Genomic DNA, 20,449 nt, shown 5'->3' on the forward strand with positions numbered 1-20,449 from the left:
TCGGCCTCCGGCGCCGGTTCCCGGTTTTGCCTTAGCTCCTGCGTTATTCCCAGCTCCGGCCGTGGCCGCCGGGAAGGGAGAAGGCGGTTTGGTGCTGGGAGGGAAGCCTGGTGCTGTGCAGGCGCTGGGTGTGGGTGACTCAGGCTTTGGGCTGGAGCAATCGTCCTCCCGAGCCTTTGCCCTTCTGCCAAGTCCTGAGGAGCTGCGAGTTGTGCAAGTTGGCGAGAGAAAAAGGAAAGCAATAGAGCGTGAGAAAACACTTCAAAACACTTCCTACCGGCTTCTGAGCGGTCATGGAGGGTACTCGGCAACAGAGACACAACCGCGAAGCATCCTCCTTTGGCCTCAGCGTAAAGGAGGGAGAGGAGCGGACGCTGTGCCCATTTCTCTGTATGGGCAAGTAGAGTTCCGTGCTCTCACTTCTCACCCGGTAGCACAGGTGCCCCTCCGGCACCCCCACGCCGGAGGTCCCAGCGCTCGGCCGGACCCCGGGCTGCGGTTTCTGCGCCTGTTATGCTAATTTTCAAGGGGATGGGTCACGTTTGGGGAATGGCGAACCCCTCCAGAGGCTGCTTCCCCCTCCGTGCCCTTGTTTTGCTTCCAACGGGTGTGTTTTTGCTTCCCGGCTGCGCGCCGCTTGCGCGCGGCTCCCTCCGCGCTTCCCCATCAGCCGCCCGCTTCGGGAAGCTGCCGCCCGCCCCGCTCCGCGTCGGCAGGGCTCCGGTTAGCCAGCCGGGGCTGGCGCCGTTTCCCGCCCGGGGTTAACGACTCTTCCGGTCGCACCGTGCCACAGGGGCGTACGGAGGACGGAGCGGGGGGCACGGCACCGCCCCGGGTTGGGTCTCCCTGGCACCAGCGGCCAGCCTTGCCGCGTCCTCCCGGCTTCCCGGGTCCGAGGAGGGGTCTGTCGCGCCCCTGGCCCCACCGGCAGCCGCTGGAGCGGAGCAGGTTTCGGCCGCAGCGCTCAGCCGGCCGATTCGTGCCGTTCTTCCCTCGGCGTCTCCTGCGGGTGAGCTTTTTCCCATGTCTTTAAATCTTGACCGCGGCGGCTTCCGTGCCGCTCCGTCGTCCGGCGGCGTCCCCGTGAAGGGCTCCGGCTGGGAATTCCGGTTGCGCAGCCTTCCCTGCCGGCGTCTTCTGGCTGTTCGAGCTCTGCTGCCGTTGACGGCTCCATCCAAACCCGAGAAAAGGATCATCTGGAGGCTGAAGTTTCCTGACCGACGCAGGGATTCGGTGCCGTAGGAAGGAAGCGATGGGGAACCTCGGATGCAGCGGAGCGTGGCTGCTCGGAGACAACCCCGGCGCTTCGCTGGGGCGACAACCGGCTTGCCGCGGCTTTGCCGTAACCGACTGGTTTGACCTTTGTGGCGTCTGCTCAAAAGAGGTCGGCGCTTCCAACGCTCGTTGTTTTGGCTCTTCCGTGAGGTGGAGGCTAAACGTCGCTCGTTCATCGAATCTGACCTTTCGTGGGGGTGGAGGGAAACTCCCGTGCGTGCTCCACGCCGCTGCACCGACGTCACTTCCATTACGGGGCTGAGTAACGTTTGCCAAGAAGTCGGAGACGGTGGGTTGAAGCAGTGCCATCATCCCCGCGGGAGTTGCATCTGGCACAGACGGCTTCTTTTCTAACGAGCATCAGTGACCAAATGGCCTCTTGCTTTTCTTAATTGAGGGCTGAAAAAAGCGAGGGGCACGATGAGGGTGGGGGAGACCCCTCCTAGGTTGACCCGTCCTGCCGTAAAATAAACCCTCCGGCCAGAGCCGGGTTGCGTAAGCTGCCCGGCCGTGGGACGTGGTTGGCGGCCGCGGCTCCCCTCGCTGCGGCACCGCCGTCGTTTCGGGCTGTGAGCTTGCGTTGAGCCACGGGGTGACCCACGGGGACAAGCCCACCCGTCACGCCGTGGCTACTACGGGTTAGCCAGGCGTCGAGGAGAAGCTCAAGGACGGCGAAGCACCTTAATAAAACTGCGTCCCGACGCCGCGTCCCGACGCCGTGTCACCCGGGTGCCAGCGCGGCGCTTCCCCTCCGCCAGCAGAGCCGCTGAAAGAAGAAAACGATGTGAGAAGGGGAAAAAAAAACCCCAAAACCCTCCACGTACTCGGCGCCGCGGTCGTCCCGTCGGCTCTGCCGAACGAGGAGCCGGGTTTAGAGCAGCCGCGTTGCGCCGTCCTACGCGAGCCGGCGGGCCCCGCGCCGCTGCGCGCCGGGCAGGCTGCCCTGAGGTTTAAATTTATAGGAAAACGCGACCGAGGTTAAGGGAACGAGCCGAGCGCCTCTCGCCCTCGCCTTTCCTTCCCGTGCCCTTGCCGCCGCGTTCGCCGCCGCGTTCCTCCGGCTGCCTTAGCTCTCCTTCGGCTCATCGACCTCGGGAGGTTTGGAGCCGTCTCTGACCGTGTCCCGTCTGTCTGTCTGTCTGTCTCCAAGCGCAGGTGGCTCCGTGTCCCAGCCCCAGAGCTCCCGGCAGACGCACCAGCAGAGCGCGGCGTGTGTCCCGGAGGCAGGTGAGCCAGGACGCTCTCGCCGCGCGGTTGTGCCCGTCTTTTCCTGGGAGCTTTCACCGAGCGGCACGGACAGCTAGGACTCCCGCCTAACGCTGCGAGGACTGTTGAGGTGAGGTGCAGGTGAAACCGAGAGAGGAGAAAACTCCGAGCTCCTGGAGCGGCTTTAGGAGCTCTGCATCCCCGGGCGTCCCGGCACATCGCCGGCCGGCTCTGTGCGCGAGCTCCGCAGAGCCGCTTTCCCGTGGCGGGGGATCAGGAGGAATCCAGGCTTTACTGGGATCAGGCAACAGCAGCCTGGTAGATTTGCGGTGAGACTTAAATTCTAGGGTGGTCCTCTAGCTTTTTTCTGAACTCACTTTTGCTCCGGACTCACCGTCCGGAGTTACCGAGTGACCGATAAAGAGTATTTTACACAGGACAATCCCGGCACCGGATAAAAGCCTTTCAAAAGCCGAGTGGACGCGGCTCGGCAGCAGCAAACTGCAATCCCTCTTGAGAAAACGTCTAGCCGTGCTTAAAACGACAAAAAAAACGTTGTTTGAAACTTTTGAATCGACTTAAAATGTCTCGTCCCGAGACGAGCAGAAGGGGTAGCTCTGCCCCGCGTATGGGGACACTGAGGCACGGGAGCCGCCGGCAACGCGCGGGATAAGCTGAGCTACACCCACGGCTCGTCCTGCCGATCTGCGGGATGGTGCGGTCGTTACCACGATTCGGCACCACGAAAACTTCTACCCTTTATTTTCCCAGTTCTTTTAAATCCTCCGTCTTTCTAGCAGCAAACAGGCTTCTACCGGCGGGTGCCGTGAGCCGGGAAAAGTCTCTTAAAAGCTCCGTTTTCCGGGGAAAGTCTCTTAAAAGGTCCGGTTTAGGAATCTGTGGTAGGAGCACTATTTCCTCCCTCCCCTTGTTTACGTCCCTGCTGAGGATTTTTTTTTAAACGGCGTTCGCTTGACTCGCGTTTGGGATTTTTCTCGCTTACGGGAGCCGGCGTGAGTCTGCCGGTGCCGCTTCCTGCCTGCGCGCGAGGGAAATTCTGCGCCGGCGGACGGGCGCCGTGACCTCTTTCCCGGTGGTTTTGCAGCATCGATCTGGGTGAATTCTGGTCCCTTCAAGGCTTTCGGAAAATAAACGCGAAGGAGTGAGGAGGCGGGGAATAAAACCCCCGATCTGGGTTTGGGGTGGGCTATAGGAGTTCTCGCGCTGAAGCACAGCATGGTGAGCGTGTTCTGCGGGGTGTTTAAGGCCGGGGGTATGGAAGGGGGATCAATCCCAGTTTTCCTGAGTAGATGAGCAAATGTGTACGTATACGAAAAACGAGCTAGAACCTGTGTTTTGGTGGTCTAAGTGCACGGAGCCGAAGGGGAACATAGAAGTTTCTCTCGACGAATCGCGTTGAAGCCGAGGAAGAATCTTTTGTTCGCGTCTAGTTTGGTTTTCGTAAAGCTGGGGCAGCTTTACAAAACAAATACCTGGCTTTTTCTGCTCTCCCAGGCATGGAGACCATGGCTGCTAGCACATCGCTTCCCGAGCCGGCCGAGTTCGACAGGAACGTGCCCCGTATCTGTGGAGTCTGTGGGGACAGAGCCACCGGCTTTCACTTCAACGCCATGACCTGCGAAGGCTGCAAGGGCTTCTTCAGGTGAGTGAGGGTCTGTGGGGAGGAGGAATCCTCCTCCGTAGCCAGCAAGCCTTGAGGAGCAGGCGATCTGACCCTCGGGGTGCTGCCCGGCCGCTCTCCCAGCCGTCGGCATCCCTACCAAGCCGGAGCCCTTGCCAAACCTCTGCCCGCGTTGCAGGCGGCCGCCAGATCTTGGCAACGGAGAGATCCCAAACTCTTCCCCTCCTCGCGGCTGGCTGTGGCACCCTGCGGCTGGCAAATGGCTCGTTTTCCCCTTAGCCAGAGGTTTTCCGTCTGGGAGCCCCGCAGACCCCCGCGTGCTCTATAGGCGGGAGCGCGGGAGCCCGCTACGGGTGGCACCGGGGAGGATGCGCCTGAAGCCGGCGGTCTTTGCAAGCTAAACCGGCACGACGGCCGCGAACTTCTTTTCTTTGAAGCAAGCTGCCTCCGACGTCCGCCCCGAAGCTCTGCGCGCTCGCGTACGGAGACGCTCGCGATCCTCTGCCCGCCTGCCGGAGCGGGCACCGCGCTCTTGCCGAAATCAGGCAGCCTTCCCCTCGCGACGCTGGCTCGGGGAGGGTTTAAAGTAGCCGTGGGCTGCGTAGGCAGCTGTTTTGAGGCTTTTTTCCGCTGTCGGGTGGGGTCTTAGGTGGTCTCAAGCCGGTCCTTAGCGAGGCGGAAACACCTCTGGAAGCTGCCGGGGTCTCCGAGTCCGGAGAGCTGAAGATCGGTGGATATTTGTTAGCGCCTGTCGAAGCGACGCTCCCGCGCCGACGCCGCCGGACCCGTTCACGCGGGACTTCGGATCGCTCGCACCGGAGTGAGGGAGCGACCGAGTGCTGGCGAAACGAAGCGGGATAACGACCAGCGTGGGATCGGCCGGGAAAAGCCTCGCTCAAGGATTTTGCGCCGTAACGAGGTGGCGGCCCCGGCGGCCGCGGGATTGCGGACAGCGGAGCGCGCGGCGCTACGCCGTGAGCGGGGCTGTTACAGCAGCCAGAGCTTGAACTTCGACAGCAAAGTCCGAACTCCTCCTCTTGCGGGAATTTCGGGGCTTAGAGAGGGGTTTCCGCATACCGCGGTCTCGCGGTCCGTGTTCAAACGGGGCGGCTTCGGAGCCCGGCCAACCTGAGCAACGACATTTTCCTTCAATCACTGCTGCTCAATGAGTAACTCGTCCCTCGGGTGCTCTCCTCCACGCGCCGGGCTGGCGTCCCTGACCTTCCCCGTCCCCGCCGTGGCCGCAGAGGCAAGGGTTTGGCTTGTGACCTCCGCAACGGCCGGCGCCGTTTGAGGACCCCTTCCTGGGTGCGGGGTGGCTCTCGGGCTAACGTCGTGAGCCTCGCGTTCCCCAACGCTGCTGTCACAGCGTCGTAATCGCGCGAGACGTACAACCGTGCCAGGGTTTCTCGACAGACATCCTAACGACCTGAAAAGCTTCATGCCCCATATAAAGCCTTTATTCTCAATTTAAGGCTTTTACTACCGTTTTTAATCTCGCTTTGCAGGCGTGCTCTCCCCGCGCTAGGGCTTGGTGTGTTCTCTTTTTGCTTAAACAGGCTCGTTTGCCAGCAATTTTCGATCACTCACCGAATTAACGCTTGCTGCCACGGGAATCCAAGCGCTTTCTGCAGTAAAATATAGCAGCGCTGCTGTGGAGGAGCCCGGACCCCCAAAACTCACCCAGAACAAGCCCCCTGAGCTTTATAACAGGCTCTGCTTGTCTGCACTTGCTGGTTTTTCAACGTTCAGCTCGTAGTCCCCCCCCTGCAAATTTTTTTTTTCCCCAAAGCGGGTCTTTGGAAAAAATCTCTGCGCCGGTATTTCTGGTGGCTGATGACACTTACCTGCGGGGTCGGACTCGCAGCCTTGGCTGAAAGAGGGTGAGTGGCTGCGAGTATCCAACCGCAGCCAGAAAACCCTGGGAGGGTCTCTCAGCTGTTTCTGAGTGCGCTCAGACGCGACTTAAGTCTCTTCTGTCCCCCGGACTGAGACCGGTTCCCGTCCGCCCGCGGCCCCGTAGCCTGGGGACGCTGCAAAACGCAGCCCGGAGCCTCGGCGCGCTGCGGGGGCTGCAGCCCACCCTGGGGACGTACCTGCGCCACGCCGTTCCCCAGCGTGAAGACCCCCGGCGGGTCCGGGGTTTAATGACCCTATAAAGGGCGTTGGGAACTTACGGGCACCCCCGGGTGCTCAGACGGGCACGTAACCTGCAGCGCAAACGGGCGTGAGGCAACCTTTGGCCGGTGGCTTCGAAGTCCGCTGTTAGCTGAGGACGCCAACGGCAACAGGAGGTTTTTATCGGGATCTGCTGTTTGCTCGGGAGCGCTCGGAGCGGTTGAGCCCAAGCGATTTCTCCTGCTCCGACGTGGCTGGAGCGTCCGTCTGGTTTCTCCCGCAGTCCCAGTGTTCCCCGGCTGCGATGACGCCGGGCGTTAATAGCAGAGCTGCTTGGAAATCCGGGGTATTCCAAAAGCCACCAGGTCCCCACCCATCCCGTCCGCACGACGGCGTCTCCCGCTCCCGTCCCCAGCGCTTTGCCGCGTTCTACGGGAAACTTGAAAAATAAACCCGTCCCCTTTTCCCTGCTTCCCCAGGGGTCTCCCGAGGTATTTCAGGGCAAGGTGCAGTCGTCTGGAGGGTTCCTGGGATGGGCATGGAGCTGGCAGGATTTAGGGGAGAAAATGCTAACGGCTGCGAAGCGGGTGCCGGCGCGCCGCGGCTCTGCTCCCGGCGTCGACTCGGCTGTGGCGGTACCGGGGGACTTCGATGGTCGACGGGGGAGAAACGGGGGATTACCCTACCCCCAACGGCTTGTGCGGGCTGCGCGGCGCGGTGCCGCCGCCGCCGCGGCGCGAGGCGACTCCTCGTCTATCAGCCACGCGGCGGGCGACGGAGAGGACGCGCCGGGTAGGAGCAGGGCAGCTTTCGGGAACCGGTGTTTGACGGGCTCCGTGAACGCCAGAGTTGCGTGCATCCAAAGCCCATTTTGCTAATAAAACCCCAGAAAGAGTTATTTCGAAGATCAGTCGGGTAAAGGGGAGAGGCTGCGCGCAGCGAGGGCTGGGCCGGGCTTCCACCCGCTCCAGCGGGGGCTGTTGGGCTCCTATTCCCCACCTGGGGTTTTTTTTTAATTTTTATTGTCACTTCACGTTTCTGATAACCTAAAAGCCATTTCACGGAGGTGCCGGGGTTCCCCTTCTCCTCGGTGGGCTGGCAGGACCCTCGGGCGTACGTCTACCGAAAACTGGCTCAACTGCTACCGGCGCCGGCGGCTGGCGACCGGGTTCCCCGGCTCGCGGAGCTGGAGGCGGGCGAGTCGCGGTCCTCGCCGCGACCGGAGCGCCGGCGACATGAAGCCAACATGCACCCCGCAAGCACCCCCGAGCGACGGCCGTTCCCCCTCGGTTGCGCCGCAGCCTGGGCTTCGCGCCGCCGCGTCCGGGCGGGTTACGCCGGCCGCGTTGGCCCGGCGGGCCGGGTTTGCGCGGGGAGGGACCTGGTTATTCCTGACGTTCGGCAGCCCGCCCCGGACGTGGCTCTTGAACCACGCTCGAAGCGGCGAGTTCGGGAGCTTTGCAAAAACACGCCCCAGCCAGACGGCGTGAGCGCCCGGCGTGGGTCGGACGGCCGCTCCGGCGCGACTTGGTGCCTTGGGCCGGCGAGGCGGCTATTAGCCGTGCTGCCTTCAGATAAATGGCGATTTTCATGCCAAACCTATAAAGCTGGCTCGCCCTCGCGCCCAGGCCAGCTTTCCCGCGGGCCCCGCGTCCCTCCGGCTTCTTTGCGCGTTCCCCAGCCTTGCCCGAGGCTCCGGGGGAAGAGATGAGCTCAAAACCGGCAGATTTTGGGGCGTTGGGTTCCAAATCCTGATTTACCCCTGAGCTTAGCGGCGTTTGTCCCCGTTCCCGGGAGAGCGAAGGTCCTGCTGGTCTTGGTGGAAGGGGAAAGCCGAGAGAAAAGCCACGGACCGAGCGCCAGCGGCTGGAAAACCAGGAATTTCTTAGTGTGAGGCAGGTTCTGGGGGGCTCTGCCACCCCCCTCTCCTGGATTAACGTCCCTAAATGCATTTATTCCTCTCCGAGGCGAAGGGAGAGTAAAGCCTCTTCGTTTACGCCTCCCTTTCTAAAACAGCCGTTGATCGCACGCCGTGCGCCGCTCGGGTCCGCAGCCCGAGAACCTGTTTGGTATTTATACCCCGTCGGCGTGGGCCGGGCGCCGAAATTACAGCACGAACTCGGCGAGGGATTTCTCGCTGGCGTACCCGACTGGCATCGCGGCTCTGCTGGACTTTGGACTTGGATTTTCCAGCCTGGAGGCTCCCTGGGCTCGGCTCACCTGCGTCCAAAGCCGCCCCTTCCTTTAAAACGAAGGGTACCGTGAGAAATACCCGCGGACCCAGAGATAAGCTTGGCTTACGGATGGCGGATCGTTGAGTGACGTCCTCCAAGTGACCCAGAGATAAGCTTGGCTTACGGATGGCGGATCGTTGAGTGACGTCCTCCAAGTGACCCAGAGATAGGCTTGGCTTATGGATGGCGGATCATTGAGTGACTTCCTCCAAGTAACCCAGAGATAAGCTTGGCTTACGGATGGCGGATCGTTGAGTGCCTTCCTCCAAAAGCCAAGACGCGGCGTCTCGTCTGCCTTCGGCCCGGCTCGGCGATGCCGGTAGCGTGTCGTTAGCGGGTATCGCGAAGGACGGCCCCGCGGAAGGGCGAGTTTTCGCTGGGAGCTCCGGCTTCGGCCCCTTTGTACTCGGAAGATCGACGGTCCCGGCTGCGGCAGTGGATTAACGTGGCACGGGGTGGTTTTTGGCGGAAGGGAGCGTTATGATGTTAAGCGTCCTTTCTCTCGTGTCCCGCAGCGAGATTTCTTTCCCCTGCGCGCGCAAACATGCGCTCCAGCCAGTTATTCTAGCAAAGCCAGGCTTTAAAGGCTGGTAAATGTTTAATAACACGGCCACGTGCCGGCCTCCGCTCTGGTTCCGTTTGCTGCTGGTGGGGGTTTCTCTACAACCCTTCCTTTGGCCTCCAAAATACCTGCCCAAAACCGGAACGCCACTCAACCCGCGGCTGAACCCCCGCGCTGCGTCCTCGTAAGGCGTTGGCCTTTTCCGCGATGCCCAGGCCTCTAAGCCCGAACGCGCCGACGCAGCCGGCCAGGTACGGCCGCCGCGGTTCAGCCTTCGCCAGCCGCCCGCGGGGCCGCGCCGCGGGCTGAGGCGTCCCCGGCGTCGTCTTCGCCATCTCCCGCCGGCAGCTCGCTGTCCGGAGAGCTGCATTCGTGCTTGCGTCTCCTCCCGGCGCTCGGAGCAGCCTCTGGCACAGCCAAAACGGCGTTGATTTGACCCAAGACGGTGTTCTCTCTCTCTCTGTGTTGTGTTTTTTTGTCTCCCATCCCTCTCCAGGAGAAGCATGAAGAGGAAAGCGACGTTCGCGTGCCCGTTCAACGGGGACTGCAAGATCACCAAGGACAACCGGCGGCACTGCCAGGCGTGCCGGCTGAAGCGCTGCGTGGCCATCGGCATGATGAAAGAGTGTGAGTACGCGGACACGCATCCCGGCTTCGCGCTGCCGTCTCCTTTGCCCCCTCCGTTAACGCGCGGCGCGGAAGGCGGGGGACCCGGAGAGGACGCGGCGGGCGGGGGACGCGGCGGGTAACGATGGAGATGAGCTCGTTTAACGACGGCGGCTCCTCCTGCGGTGCTTTTTAGAGCCAAATCGCCTTTGCCGGCTCTTGGGGGGGGGGGGCGTCAGCTTCGTTATTTCTGATTAATTCCCGGTTACGCTGACGGAACCTCCTCCCGACGCCTCTTCGCGTGCTCCTCGCCGCGACAGTAATTCCCGCGAGCGCGGCGCTGGCTTGCCGTACCTCGCGGGCTTTTTCGGGGGGGGGCCCTTATTCCTGCCACGTGGGTCTGTCCCTCCAGCCACGTGCGCGGCAGAGACTTAAGCAAACACGGAGGGAAGTGAAGCAGGTTTTAACTCCCTGCGGACACACCGGGGTTGTCCGAATATTTATTTTTCTTCAACTATATTTATAGATCAAGCAGCTTTTAAAAATAAAAATCTGTTTGACGCGCTTCCTCCCCCGTACGCGTGCTTCCCACGTCCTGCGCCGTCGGGGGAAGGCGGGTCTTGCGGCGTTCGAGCCAAAATAACGGCCTTCTGCCAGGAGACGTTGCCGACAGGACGCCGCGTCGAATGATTGACGGGCCTGAAAATTTGGAAAACGGAAGCGGCGTTGGTTTCCTCACGTGGCGCGCGGAGAGCAAACGGCGCCCGACGTGGGGGGGTGCCACCAAAGCACCGGGGTCCTCCGGAAAATCAGAACTTGGGGGTGCGTGCGGGGAAAAAACGCCTAAATTTCCAAGCGTCCCAAAGGTCGAGCAGGTCTCTGAGGATGGGAAGATCTCTGGAGCTTCTCTTTTTAAACCGGCGGCCGTAAAGAGAGAGAAAAAGAGCCGATAATACACCACGTGTGCCAAGGAGGTAATTCGCGCCGCTGAATTACCCGGGAAGGGCTGGAAAATTCCACGGCGGCGACTGGGGCCGGGTCCCGGGGACGCGCGTGCTCCCGGCAGGGGTTAACCTGTGAGCGACCTCGTTAGCGAACCGTTACCGGATTAACGAAGCCTGACCTAAGGAGACTAAAAATAGCCTCGCCGTGGACTTTGCTGCTGGTCGAATGAAGGGGAGCGAGGTGTGCTGAGGTTATTTTTAGGTGGAATCGGGGGTCTCGATGCTCTTGAGGGGGGTTTGCGTCTCCCCCGGGATGTCGTCGAAGGCGATGAGGGCTGTCACCGGCGAGGCTGGGCCAGCTCGACCCTGCTGCCGACGGGATCCGCGTCGGAAGCAGGAATGAGAGCGTGAGACGGGGATGAAGAGGAGGAGGAAGAGGGCAGACCTCGCGCCTGTGTTAATTCGGGCTTTGGCGCAGGCAGACCCTCCTCCGTCCCCGGAGCGTGCAGCGGACTTTAGACCTCACCTCCAGCCCAAACCACGCAGGACCGAGACCTGCGGCAGCGCAGCCGCGCTGAGGGGGCCCTTCCCCGGCGCAGGGACCCGACGCTGCGGTGATGGGCTAGAGGAGCCGGTGCTCGTCGGGGAGGCGCGGCAAGGAAGGGATCGCCTGCGGTGGAACTCGTACGGAGCAAAAGCCGGGAGCCGCGGGCACTCCCCGGGGATCTGGGGACGGTGCCGGCGAGGCCGCCATCCCCTGAGGAGGGACAAGGGAGGGGAGGGGGTGGAAGCTGGAGGGCAGCTGCGGTTGCGGCCGTGAGGCCGGAGCAGGGTTTACAGCCCCGCCGCGACGCCGGGCTTCGCCCCGAGCCGCCCGCGGCCAGCGTTAGCAAATAGTTGTGGTTTTCTTCCCCTCTCATCTGCGCGGGGCAAAGCGCAGGGCAAGCTCTCGGGAGCCGTTTCCCTTCGGATGGCGCCGAGGCGGGCAGGTCCCCAGCCCCGGGACCCCTCGGCTGCCCCGGGACCCCTCGGCTGCCCCGGGACCCCTCGGCTGCCCCGGGACCCCTCGGCTGCCCCGGGACCCCTCGGCTGCCCCGGGACCCCTCGGCAGCCGGGACCCCTCGGCTGCCCCGGGACCCCTCGGCAGCCCCGGGACCCCTCGGCAGCCCCGGGACCCCTCGGCAGCCCCGGGACCCCTCGGCTGCCCCGGGACCCCTCGGCAGCCCCGGGACCCCTCGGCAGCCCCGGGACCCCTCGGCAGCCCCGGGACCCCTCGGCTGCCCCGGGACCCCTCGGCAGCCCCGGGACCCCTCGGCAGCCCCGGCCGCTTGCCGCAGGTTTTTCCTAGGATGATGCTTAGCGTGATGAAGCAGAGCGAAGGGTTCACGGCTGGACTCTCCCGCCTGCTTTGACACTGGTTTGGGTGGCAAAATGCTGGAAAAAATTGCCTTTTGCCGCCTGGCTGGAGCTCGGGAAGGGACATCCATCCCTCGGGATGGCCAGAGGACGGGGCGTTAGAGGCACCCCGGCTCCGCGGCCGCCTGTAACCTTCGGCTGATTCACCTCTCGTAGCGTCTCTGCCCCTTCTTCCCCGACCTTTAACGGCTCTCCAGCGTTCGCACGCGGCGATGGGCGACGGGTCGCCCGTCCCGCGCGGTCTAAAGGTGTTTCTCTCAGCGGGAAGGTGAATTACGCATCACCAAATGGAGCGGCCGGCAGGACCCGCAGGCTCCCCCAGGGCTCGGTCTCGTGGCGTTGAATTTATTCTCTCTCCGCCACCTTATTTGCTGCTGGGGACTTTTTTTTTTTCGTGCTTGTTGCGGTGCCGGTCGGCTGGGAATGGGTGAACCTCCTCGGCAGGGTCCCCAGCCGCCTCCCGGGGCGGTTTGTCCCTCCGCAGCGGGGTCCTCGGGCTCCGGTGAAGGCGGTTGCGGCGAATCCCCCTCCCCGGTCCATAGCTTGCCTGGGGTCAGCAACCCATGGATCTGCTCTCCCCTTTTCCAAGGGAAAGCCTTGCTGGGAGCCGGTCGTAGTCGTGAGCGGCGGATGCTCGGCACCCTCACCATGAGGCTCGATTTATGGTCTCGGTGCTGAAAACCCCTAAAGGGGAGGGGGAAAAAACCCCCCAAACGTTGTCTCAGAGCCAGGGAGAGGAGCAGAAACTGGAAGGGGGTTTTGTGGAGAGAGGGGAATTTCCCGAGCCGGTCAGGAGAGGAGCGGAGACACGCGGGGGAGCGGGCAGCGCGAGGGCAGGGTTACGGTTGTTTAGGATGAGGGTGAGCGAGGAGCGGGGTGGTCTTTCCAGCTCTCCTCCGCTTCCCCGAATAGGTGGGGATGCTCAAAGCGGGGAAAAAAGCCCCTGCCGCTCCCAACGTGGAATGTGTTATTCCCCGGCCCGGGAGCTGCCGCCGGGCTCTGGGAGCCGTGCCGACGCCGGAGGCTGGCCGGGAGAGGAAGGGAAGAGCCGTGGCCGTCCCGGGAAAACGTCACTTGGCGGCGGCCGGTGCTTGCGGGCTGGCCGGGAAGCGTCTCCACTCCCCGCCGGCTTGAAGCACACGCCACAAACGTCCGGCGTCTTCCGTCTCCGGTGGAGGCTGAGCGTCGGGAAAGCTCCCTCTGAAACCTGTGCGAGCATCGCTTCGCTTAGCCGCGTCTCGGCCGCGTCAGAGGGACGCGACCCCCTCGCTGGGGGCAGAGCGGTAGCGTCGGGGGCCCCGGAGCTGCTGTTGCTGCTCCCATTTGCTCCGGCACGGGTCTGGGATCCGTGATTTCCATCGCCGTCGCCGCGAGCTTCTCTCCTCTCCGGTTTCCCTGCAAGCCCGGGAGCTGCCGGAGACCTGAGGCGCCCGGCCGGCCGGCACAGCACCCCGTTTGCCCCACTCCCGCCGCCGCCTGTTTGTGTTCCTGTTGTGCAATTTGGGTGTTTTTCCTCTCCCGGCCATTCCTTGTCCCACCCCGTCCCCGCTGGCTGCGCTGCCGACGACGCCGGCGGGGTTCGGCCGCCTTTGGAAACGCTTCGTCTTGCGCCGGCGAAGGCATCTCGGGGTGGTCAGGTGCGGTTTTGGGGGGAAGCAGCAGGGATGAATTAGGCTCCGCTCCCCGGCTTTAAAGGCTGCATCCCAGGTATTTGGGGGGGAACTGGAACAGAGCAATCCTGGTTAAGCGGGGTTAATCTTTGGCGGTTAAGCGGGGTCACGACGCCCCGCGGGGCCGCGCAGGGGATGATTCCCCGTCTCAATAAATACCGGGGAATCAAATCAAATCAAATCAAATAAAACCCGGGGCAGGCGGAAGCACCCGCTAGTGAAACGCTCGAAGTCCCATCCGGTGAACACGTCGCGCGCCGCGTCTTTCCTAAACTCCAGGTTTGCTTTGCCTTCGGCCGCTCTTTCCCCGCCTGACGGAGCGCGTCCGCCTTCACGCCGGCCTCCGGCGCTTCCAAGCCGCCGGTTTTGGCCGGGGGCGCAGGGTTGTACCCGCACCCCGCCGGCCGTATCCTCACGTGCTACCCGCGGTGTCGGCCGCGGCTTTCCCTGCCGCCCTCGTGGCGTCTCGCCAAGAGAGCCAGCGTCCGCCCGGAGGCGACGGGCAGACGTTACCCCGGCCTCCGCGCGGATTTCGGGTCAGCCGCGTCGCCGGCCGTGCCGGGAGTCTGCGGCTGGGTGTCTCCGGCTCGGTGTTTGGAAAGGGATCGGAGCTGGGAGGTGAGCCGGGATCTCGAGCGGGAAGCGCCGGCGTTGAGCCGCTTCCCGGTCCCGCGACGGCGGGCAGCATCCGCCCTTCGGGGGGTGTACAGATGCGGGTCGGAGCCTTTTTCCCGGCACTTTATAAAAGTCACCGCGCTGACATCCCTGGTCCGCGTCACCCCCGGCTCCTTCTGAAAAGCCGCTCCTCCGGCAAGGTGCGCTTGGGGTTCGCCGCTCCCCGGCATCACCGGGAACCGCTTTGCCAGGAACGCCGAGGGTGTTCTCGATACGCAGCGCTGATGCTGGGCTGCGTCGTGGCTTGCACGGGTACCGGTCACGGCGCTGGCCTTTGCGACACCGGCCAAGCTGGAAGGGAGCAGCAATTTTCCTCTAGCTGATTTATTTTTTTTTTTAAAACACCCTTTGCTTTGCCCGTGGCGCTTCCTTTTGGGTTTGAGTCTCCGGTGGGCTCCTGCAAGCCCCACCAGAGCATTAAACACCAAACCCAGGACCTGCTGGGCTTGGGGCCGGGGCTGGTCTCTGCCAGCGCGGCGGATTCACAGCTCGGTGCAGCCGGCAGCGCTGGGGCGTGCGGGGAAACTGGGGGCTTCTGCGCATGGACCCTCCACGGGGAAATCTGGCTGCCTGAAGGGATCGTGCCGGCGAGCACAAGCCTCGCCAGCGCCCGTTCCCCCGCCGAAGCGATGCTTTGGGAAGGGCTTTTGCTTTCCAGCTCCTACCGGTGCGAGAAATGCCGCCGTATTTATTTGAGGGGTGGATTTCCTAAAGGTGGGGGCAAAATCCCAAGGAGCTTTCCCTCGCGGTCTTGCCCCAACACAGAAGCATCCTTTTCTTCTCAGTTCGCTCTGCGGATGCTTCCTAATTTCGGATCAACCCGCTTGCCGGGTCTGAGATTTGCTTGGTGTAAACATCTGCAATAATCCCTCCTGAAGCCCCAGTGCTCAGGACGGATGGTGCCGGCGGAGACTTTGACCACCGTGGCCCCAGCCCGAGCACTCGGCTCCTTGCTCCATCCTCGTTCCCAGCCCCGTGGGGCTCCTTCCCCACAGATGCTGCAGTTTCCCTGTTCCCTGCAGGAACAGTTTCCCTTCTGGCGTGCAGCGCCCAGACGGAGCTGACGCTTTCGCAATAACAACCAGGATGGGAGATGGTAAACTCGGTCGCGCCGTCCCCGGCAGAGCTGCCCGTGACGCGCCGATGGCCGGAGCGACCTTTCGGCCTGAGCCGGTCGTTCCCGCGCCTCCGCGATCTTCAAGTCCCCTCTGAGATTGTGCAAGTTCGAAAACGTATTGGAAAAATGCCGTCGGCTAAAAAGGTGGCAGGAGGGACCGAGGACTGCAAACAGCTCCTTGCCTCGAGCCCTTCGCCGACCTCTCGTCCCAAATTCCACCTCGACCCACCCAGCGTCAAGTCTCCTCCGCAACCCAAGGGCGGGCGGAAAGCCGCCTGTCATCAGATAACATACTGGGGCGGTTTGGGTTTTTTAATGGCTGGTTAAAGGGCTGACAACATCCTGAGGAACGGGCATTGCTATTTTTAGGACCAGTGGATGCGGATTAAGGAGCGCTTTGGGCGAATGTGTGACTGTCGCGGGATGCGGGGTTGCTACCCCAAGAGATGGCTGCAGCTTCCTGTTGCTTTGCTTTTCTTTCAACCCTGTGAGGCTACTCAGGTCTTTAAGCCCGTTTTATAAAGGCAAGATTTGAGCCCAAATTGCCTGTGGGTGCTCCCCTTCCCCAACTAAATGGGAGAAGCCTTTGCATATCGCCTTTGAGTCCGACCCTCGGCCGCCGCTGAGGGCTGTCACCCATAACGCAGGTCACAAATACCCAGTCCTGGAAGGAGGAGTACGTTTATACGTCCCTTTAGCTTAAAAATACTTGTGGGGCTGCAGAAGCGCTGCCTGACGCCGAGGCTGTCGCTGCTGCAGCGCGGTAGCCGGACGCGGAGGCTGAGCGATGCCGCGTCAGGTTCCCTCCGTCGTCGGGAGCAGACGTGCGGCGGTGCCGATATGACCTTATTGCACCCAGTCCTCGCCTAAAAGCACCCAAACGGGCTATAAACTGCGCTGGTCTCGTAGCGGGAAGCCATGACCCGGCAGTCGAGGACGGGAGCAGGATGGGGTTGATGTGGCTTTAGTAATTGGTTACCAAGGGGATGGGGATGCCGGCTGCAGTGGCCCAGCGTTGCTTCAGTCCCCGTTCCCAACGCTCTCCCTGTCCTTGCAGTCATCCTGACGGACGAGGAGGTTCAGAGGAAGCGCGAGATGATACTGAAGCGCAAGGAGGAGGAAGCGCTCAAGGAGAGCCTGAAGCCCAAGCTCTCGGAGGAGCAGCAGAAAGTCATTGACATCCTCCTCGAGGCTCATCGCAAAACCTACGACCCCACCTACGCCGACTTCACCAAGTTTCGGGTACGTCTGGGGCACGCCAGCCCCGATTCCCACGCAGCTCCTTCCCAGAGGCACCAAACCCGTTTCATCCCGTGACTCCTCATTGGAGAGGAGTCAAAAATCCTACTGCAAAAACCTGGATGCTGTGGGCAGCAGGTGAACAACCGCCACCAAACTGCTCTCCCAGCCCCGTTCCTCATGTCCTGCTCTCTCTTCCAGCCTCCTGTGAGAAGCAACCCCAGCAACAGAGGCGCAGCGAGGTCTTCCTCCATCCTCACCCAGGACTTGTCGTCGGAGGACTCCACCGACCTTTTTGGCTCCGACGCCTTCGGCACATTTCCAGGTACCACGCTCGCCTCTCCACGGGCCACAGGGGTAGCACTGATGCGGTTTTACCTAAGCCTGGCCACTTAGACCCTCGTTTTACCTCTTCTGTGGAGCTTATTTAACTGTAAGATCCTCCTGGGAGTGTTTTAAAGGCTTTTTGTGAGCAAAAAGCATTAAGCCTTTGGCTGGATCATGGCCCTCTGGGTGTCTGAGCCCTCCAGGATGGCCAAGAGGAGCGCGAACGTGAACGCTGGGCTGCGTCGTTGCCGCTCTGGCTGCGGTTAGGCTTGATCACAGCACAGAAGAGGAGTTAAACTCCCTGGTGCACAAATCTTGATGCTGTTGGCAGCCAGCGAACGACTGCGTTCCCAGCCCCGATCCTCATGCCCCGCTGTCTAAACACAACGCAAAGCCCTCCTGGCGGGATGGATGGCATTCCTGCTGCGGCCTGGCATCGTTCCCTTCACCCGGAATGTCGTGCCCACAACCCAGGTACCCTCTGAGCCTCCCTCCCTCTCTCTCTCCAGAGTCTGTGGAGCCACAGATGTTTTCGAACCTGGTCCTCTCCGAGGAGAACGACGAGAGCTCCTCCATGAACATCGACTTCTCCCACCTCTCCATGCTTCCGCACTTGGCCGACCTGGTCAGCTACAGCATCCAGAAGGTGATCGGCTTTGCCAAAATGATCCCGGGATTCAGGTGAGACGTTTGCTCCCAGATTCGACGGCGGTTTTCCATTCTCAGGAATCCCATCCTACCCTTCGCAGCCAGATCGCCCTTCTCTGCTTTATCCTCATGGCTGTCCCTCAGGCTCTGTTCCCTTCCCAGGTCTGTTCCTACTTTCATGTTTTCCGTCCGTCCTCCTTCCTGGGGTTACTCCTCTCCTATCTTTACCCTGATTCACCCAGACTGTCAGCAAAATGCCTACGCTCCTAAGATGCTTGAGACCATCTGAGTGGTCCCCATCCTGGTTCGTGAAGGACCTCAGGTCCAGTTTAACCCCAGGCTGCTGCCTGTGGTGCTGGGTGCTGCCACCCAATAAATGTAGCTGCAGAAATACCTGCTGCTTAATCACGTAGACAGCTGAGGTGAGGGAGAAGCTGGGGTGCCTCCAGCAAAGGGACCGGGTTACTGATGGAGAACCTGGTGCACGGACGGCGTGAGCTGTTCCTTGGCTCACCGGACAGGTCTCACGTCACCCTCTTCCCCCCCGCCCAGGGACCTGGCGGCAGAGGACCAGATTGCCCTGCTGAAATCCAGCGCCATTGAGGTGATCATGCTGCGCTCGAACCAATCCTTCACCCTCGAGGACATGACGTGGACCTGCGGCAGCACTGACTTCAAGTACAGGATCAGCGACGTCACCCAAGGTAAAAGCTGCTGGGCGCTCTCCTGCTTGTTGCCCGCTAAGAAACGTCATCCCAGCCTTAAAGTCAGATGCAAAAACCCCGCACCGAGTAGTCTGGAAGCAGGGATGCGTTGGCAGGGAAGAGCTGTTAACTGCTGAAAAGAGGCAAAGCCGGAGCGTGGCTGCGGCTCAGAGCTGTCTCCAGCCCTGCTGCCCTGAGTTTGAGCTGAGTTGAGTTTGCTCCGAGCTGCCGTGAGGGCTGGAAAGCCGCCGTGCCTCCCCGCTGCTCGGCAGCCAGGAAGCCCATCTGCTGGGAAAAGTGCTGAATCCTGCCCTAGATCTCCCTCACTTTTAAGATTTGGGGACTAGCACAGAGAAGAAGGCGTGAAGATGATGTATACGGACCTTAAGTCTCACCCGGCGCTTGGAAGAGCTGTAGAGTAACCTGGGGATGCAGAGATCCCTCGGCGAGATCCCCGGGGAACCAGGGAGAGCGAGCAGCGTGTTGGGACCGGGCACGGGGCAGCTGGCACCCGCTGAAGAGAGGAAAGAGATCTGCTTGGGAGAGGGCTCTGGGCACGCGAGGTGGGGTTTGTGACGCTTGTGCAGGACACAGTGCGGTGTGGAAGTGATGCTAAGGAGGCAAAATGTCTGTAGGTTCATTGTCTTTCTAGATTTCCAAAGCAAAATCTACTCCATAATCTCCTGCTTTAGAGAAACTACCGGGGAGAAAAGTACAATTAAAAACCAACGTGTTTTAAGCTGTATCAAAAGCCGTTTTCCGTTGTCCCGGCTCTCTGCTGCGCTGAAGGAGGAGCTGCCGAGCTCCACGCTCATCCCTCGGCTCCGGGAGATCTTGCTGCAGAGCAGGCTGTGCTAAAGGTCCTTTCTCTTCCCAGCTGGCCACAGCATGGACCTGCTCGAGCCGCTCGTGAAATTCCAGGTTGGCCTGAAGAAGCTGAACCTTCACGAAGAAGAGCACGTGCTCCTCATGGCCATCTGCATCCTGTCCCCAGGTAGGAGGACGCTCATCTCCCACGGTCACTAACCTGCCGGATTTTGGCTGCGCTAAGGCGCTCATCCCCAAAAATGTCACCTTTCCCTGCCTCTCCATTGCGGCCGGTTGGGAAAAGGGAAGAGAATCACCCCGCATCCATGGTGTTTCCTAGATCGCCCAGGCGTGCAGGACACCTCGCTGGTGGAATCCCTCCAGGATCACCTCTCGGAGATCCTCCAGACCTACATCCGCTGCAGGCACCCTCCTCCCGGCAGCCGCCTGCTCTATGCCAAGATGATCCAGAAGCTGGCCGACCTACGGAGCCTGAACGAGGAGCACTCCAAGCAGTACCGCTGCCTCTCCTTCCAGCCCGAGCACAGCATGCAGCTCACGCCGCTGGTGCTCGAGGTCTTCGGCAACGAGATATCCTGACTCCGGCCGCGACGTTGAGCACCCACCAGTAAAGGGATAAGCCAGCCTGGCTTTCCCGAGGTGGCAAGCGGAGGGATATGACCCCGGACGGGAGTTTTGTACATAGACCGTTTGGTTTCACACTACTGGAGCTCCTGCTTTGTCTTCTCATCCACGGCGGCCGACGTTTGCTCACTGCGGTGCAGTGACAGACCCAGATCCCTGTGGTTTCCCCCGCCTCTGTGAGCAGCTTTTCCAATTCCCTGCCGTCTGTGAGAGCTGACTTATCCCTTCATGGATATTTTGAGGCTGGGCTGCCTCCAATCCCTTCTTTCTTGACCTGAAAAATCGTGGAAGGAGAAACACTGGGGTGTTTTTGTGTGGGGAGATGAACTCATGGCATTGCTGAGCCGTCGGTGCCGTCCTCTGCTCCCCTCCGGAACGCTGCAGCGCTTCCCCCCTCCCCATTTCCAAAAGGGAGATGCCAATTGAATAGTACCCCCTGAATTCCGGTCAAAAAACACCATGGGCTGTGTTCCCCATGTGCGTGACCCACTAAAACCAGTCCCGCGAGCTGCCAGGAGACTGGGGTGAAGCCAAAGGTATCTATGGCAGCCCGGAGACCGGGAATTTGTCCTCAGCCCTCAAAGGAAACCGCTGCCGGAGCTGTCATGTGCATT

General features: G+C 61.6%; 1 protein-coding gene across 1 annotated transcript; it reads left to right on the forward strand.

Moving 5' to 3' along the window:
* Positions 1–3,984: 3,984 nt before the first annotated feature.
* VDR (vitamin D receptor) lies at positions 3,985–19,790 on the forward strand (the record flags this gene model as incomplete). The annotated part of the gene is made up of 7 exons (XM_082011804.1): positions 3,985–4,144; positions 9,534–9,664; positions 16,523–16,778; positions 17,506–17,712; positions 18,232–18,383; positions 19,261–19,377; positions 19,531–19,790. The coding sequence occupies exons 1-7, from the start codon at positions 3,999–4,001 to the stop codon at positions 19,788–19,790; spliced, it is 1,269 nt and encodes a 422-aa protein (XP_081867930.1). The 5' UTR covers positions 3,985–3,998.
* Positions 19,791–20,449: the final 659 nt, after the last annotated feature.

This window comes from Phaethon aethereus (genome assembly GCF_964289735.1).
Source record: "Phaethon aethereus genome assembly, chromosome: 29".
Lineage (NCBI taxonomy): Eukaryota > Metazoa > Chordata > Aves > Phaethontiformes > Phaethontidae > Phaethon > Phaethon aethereus.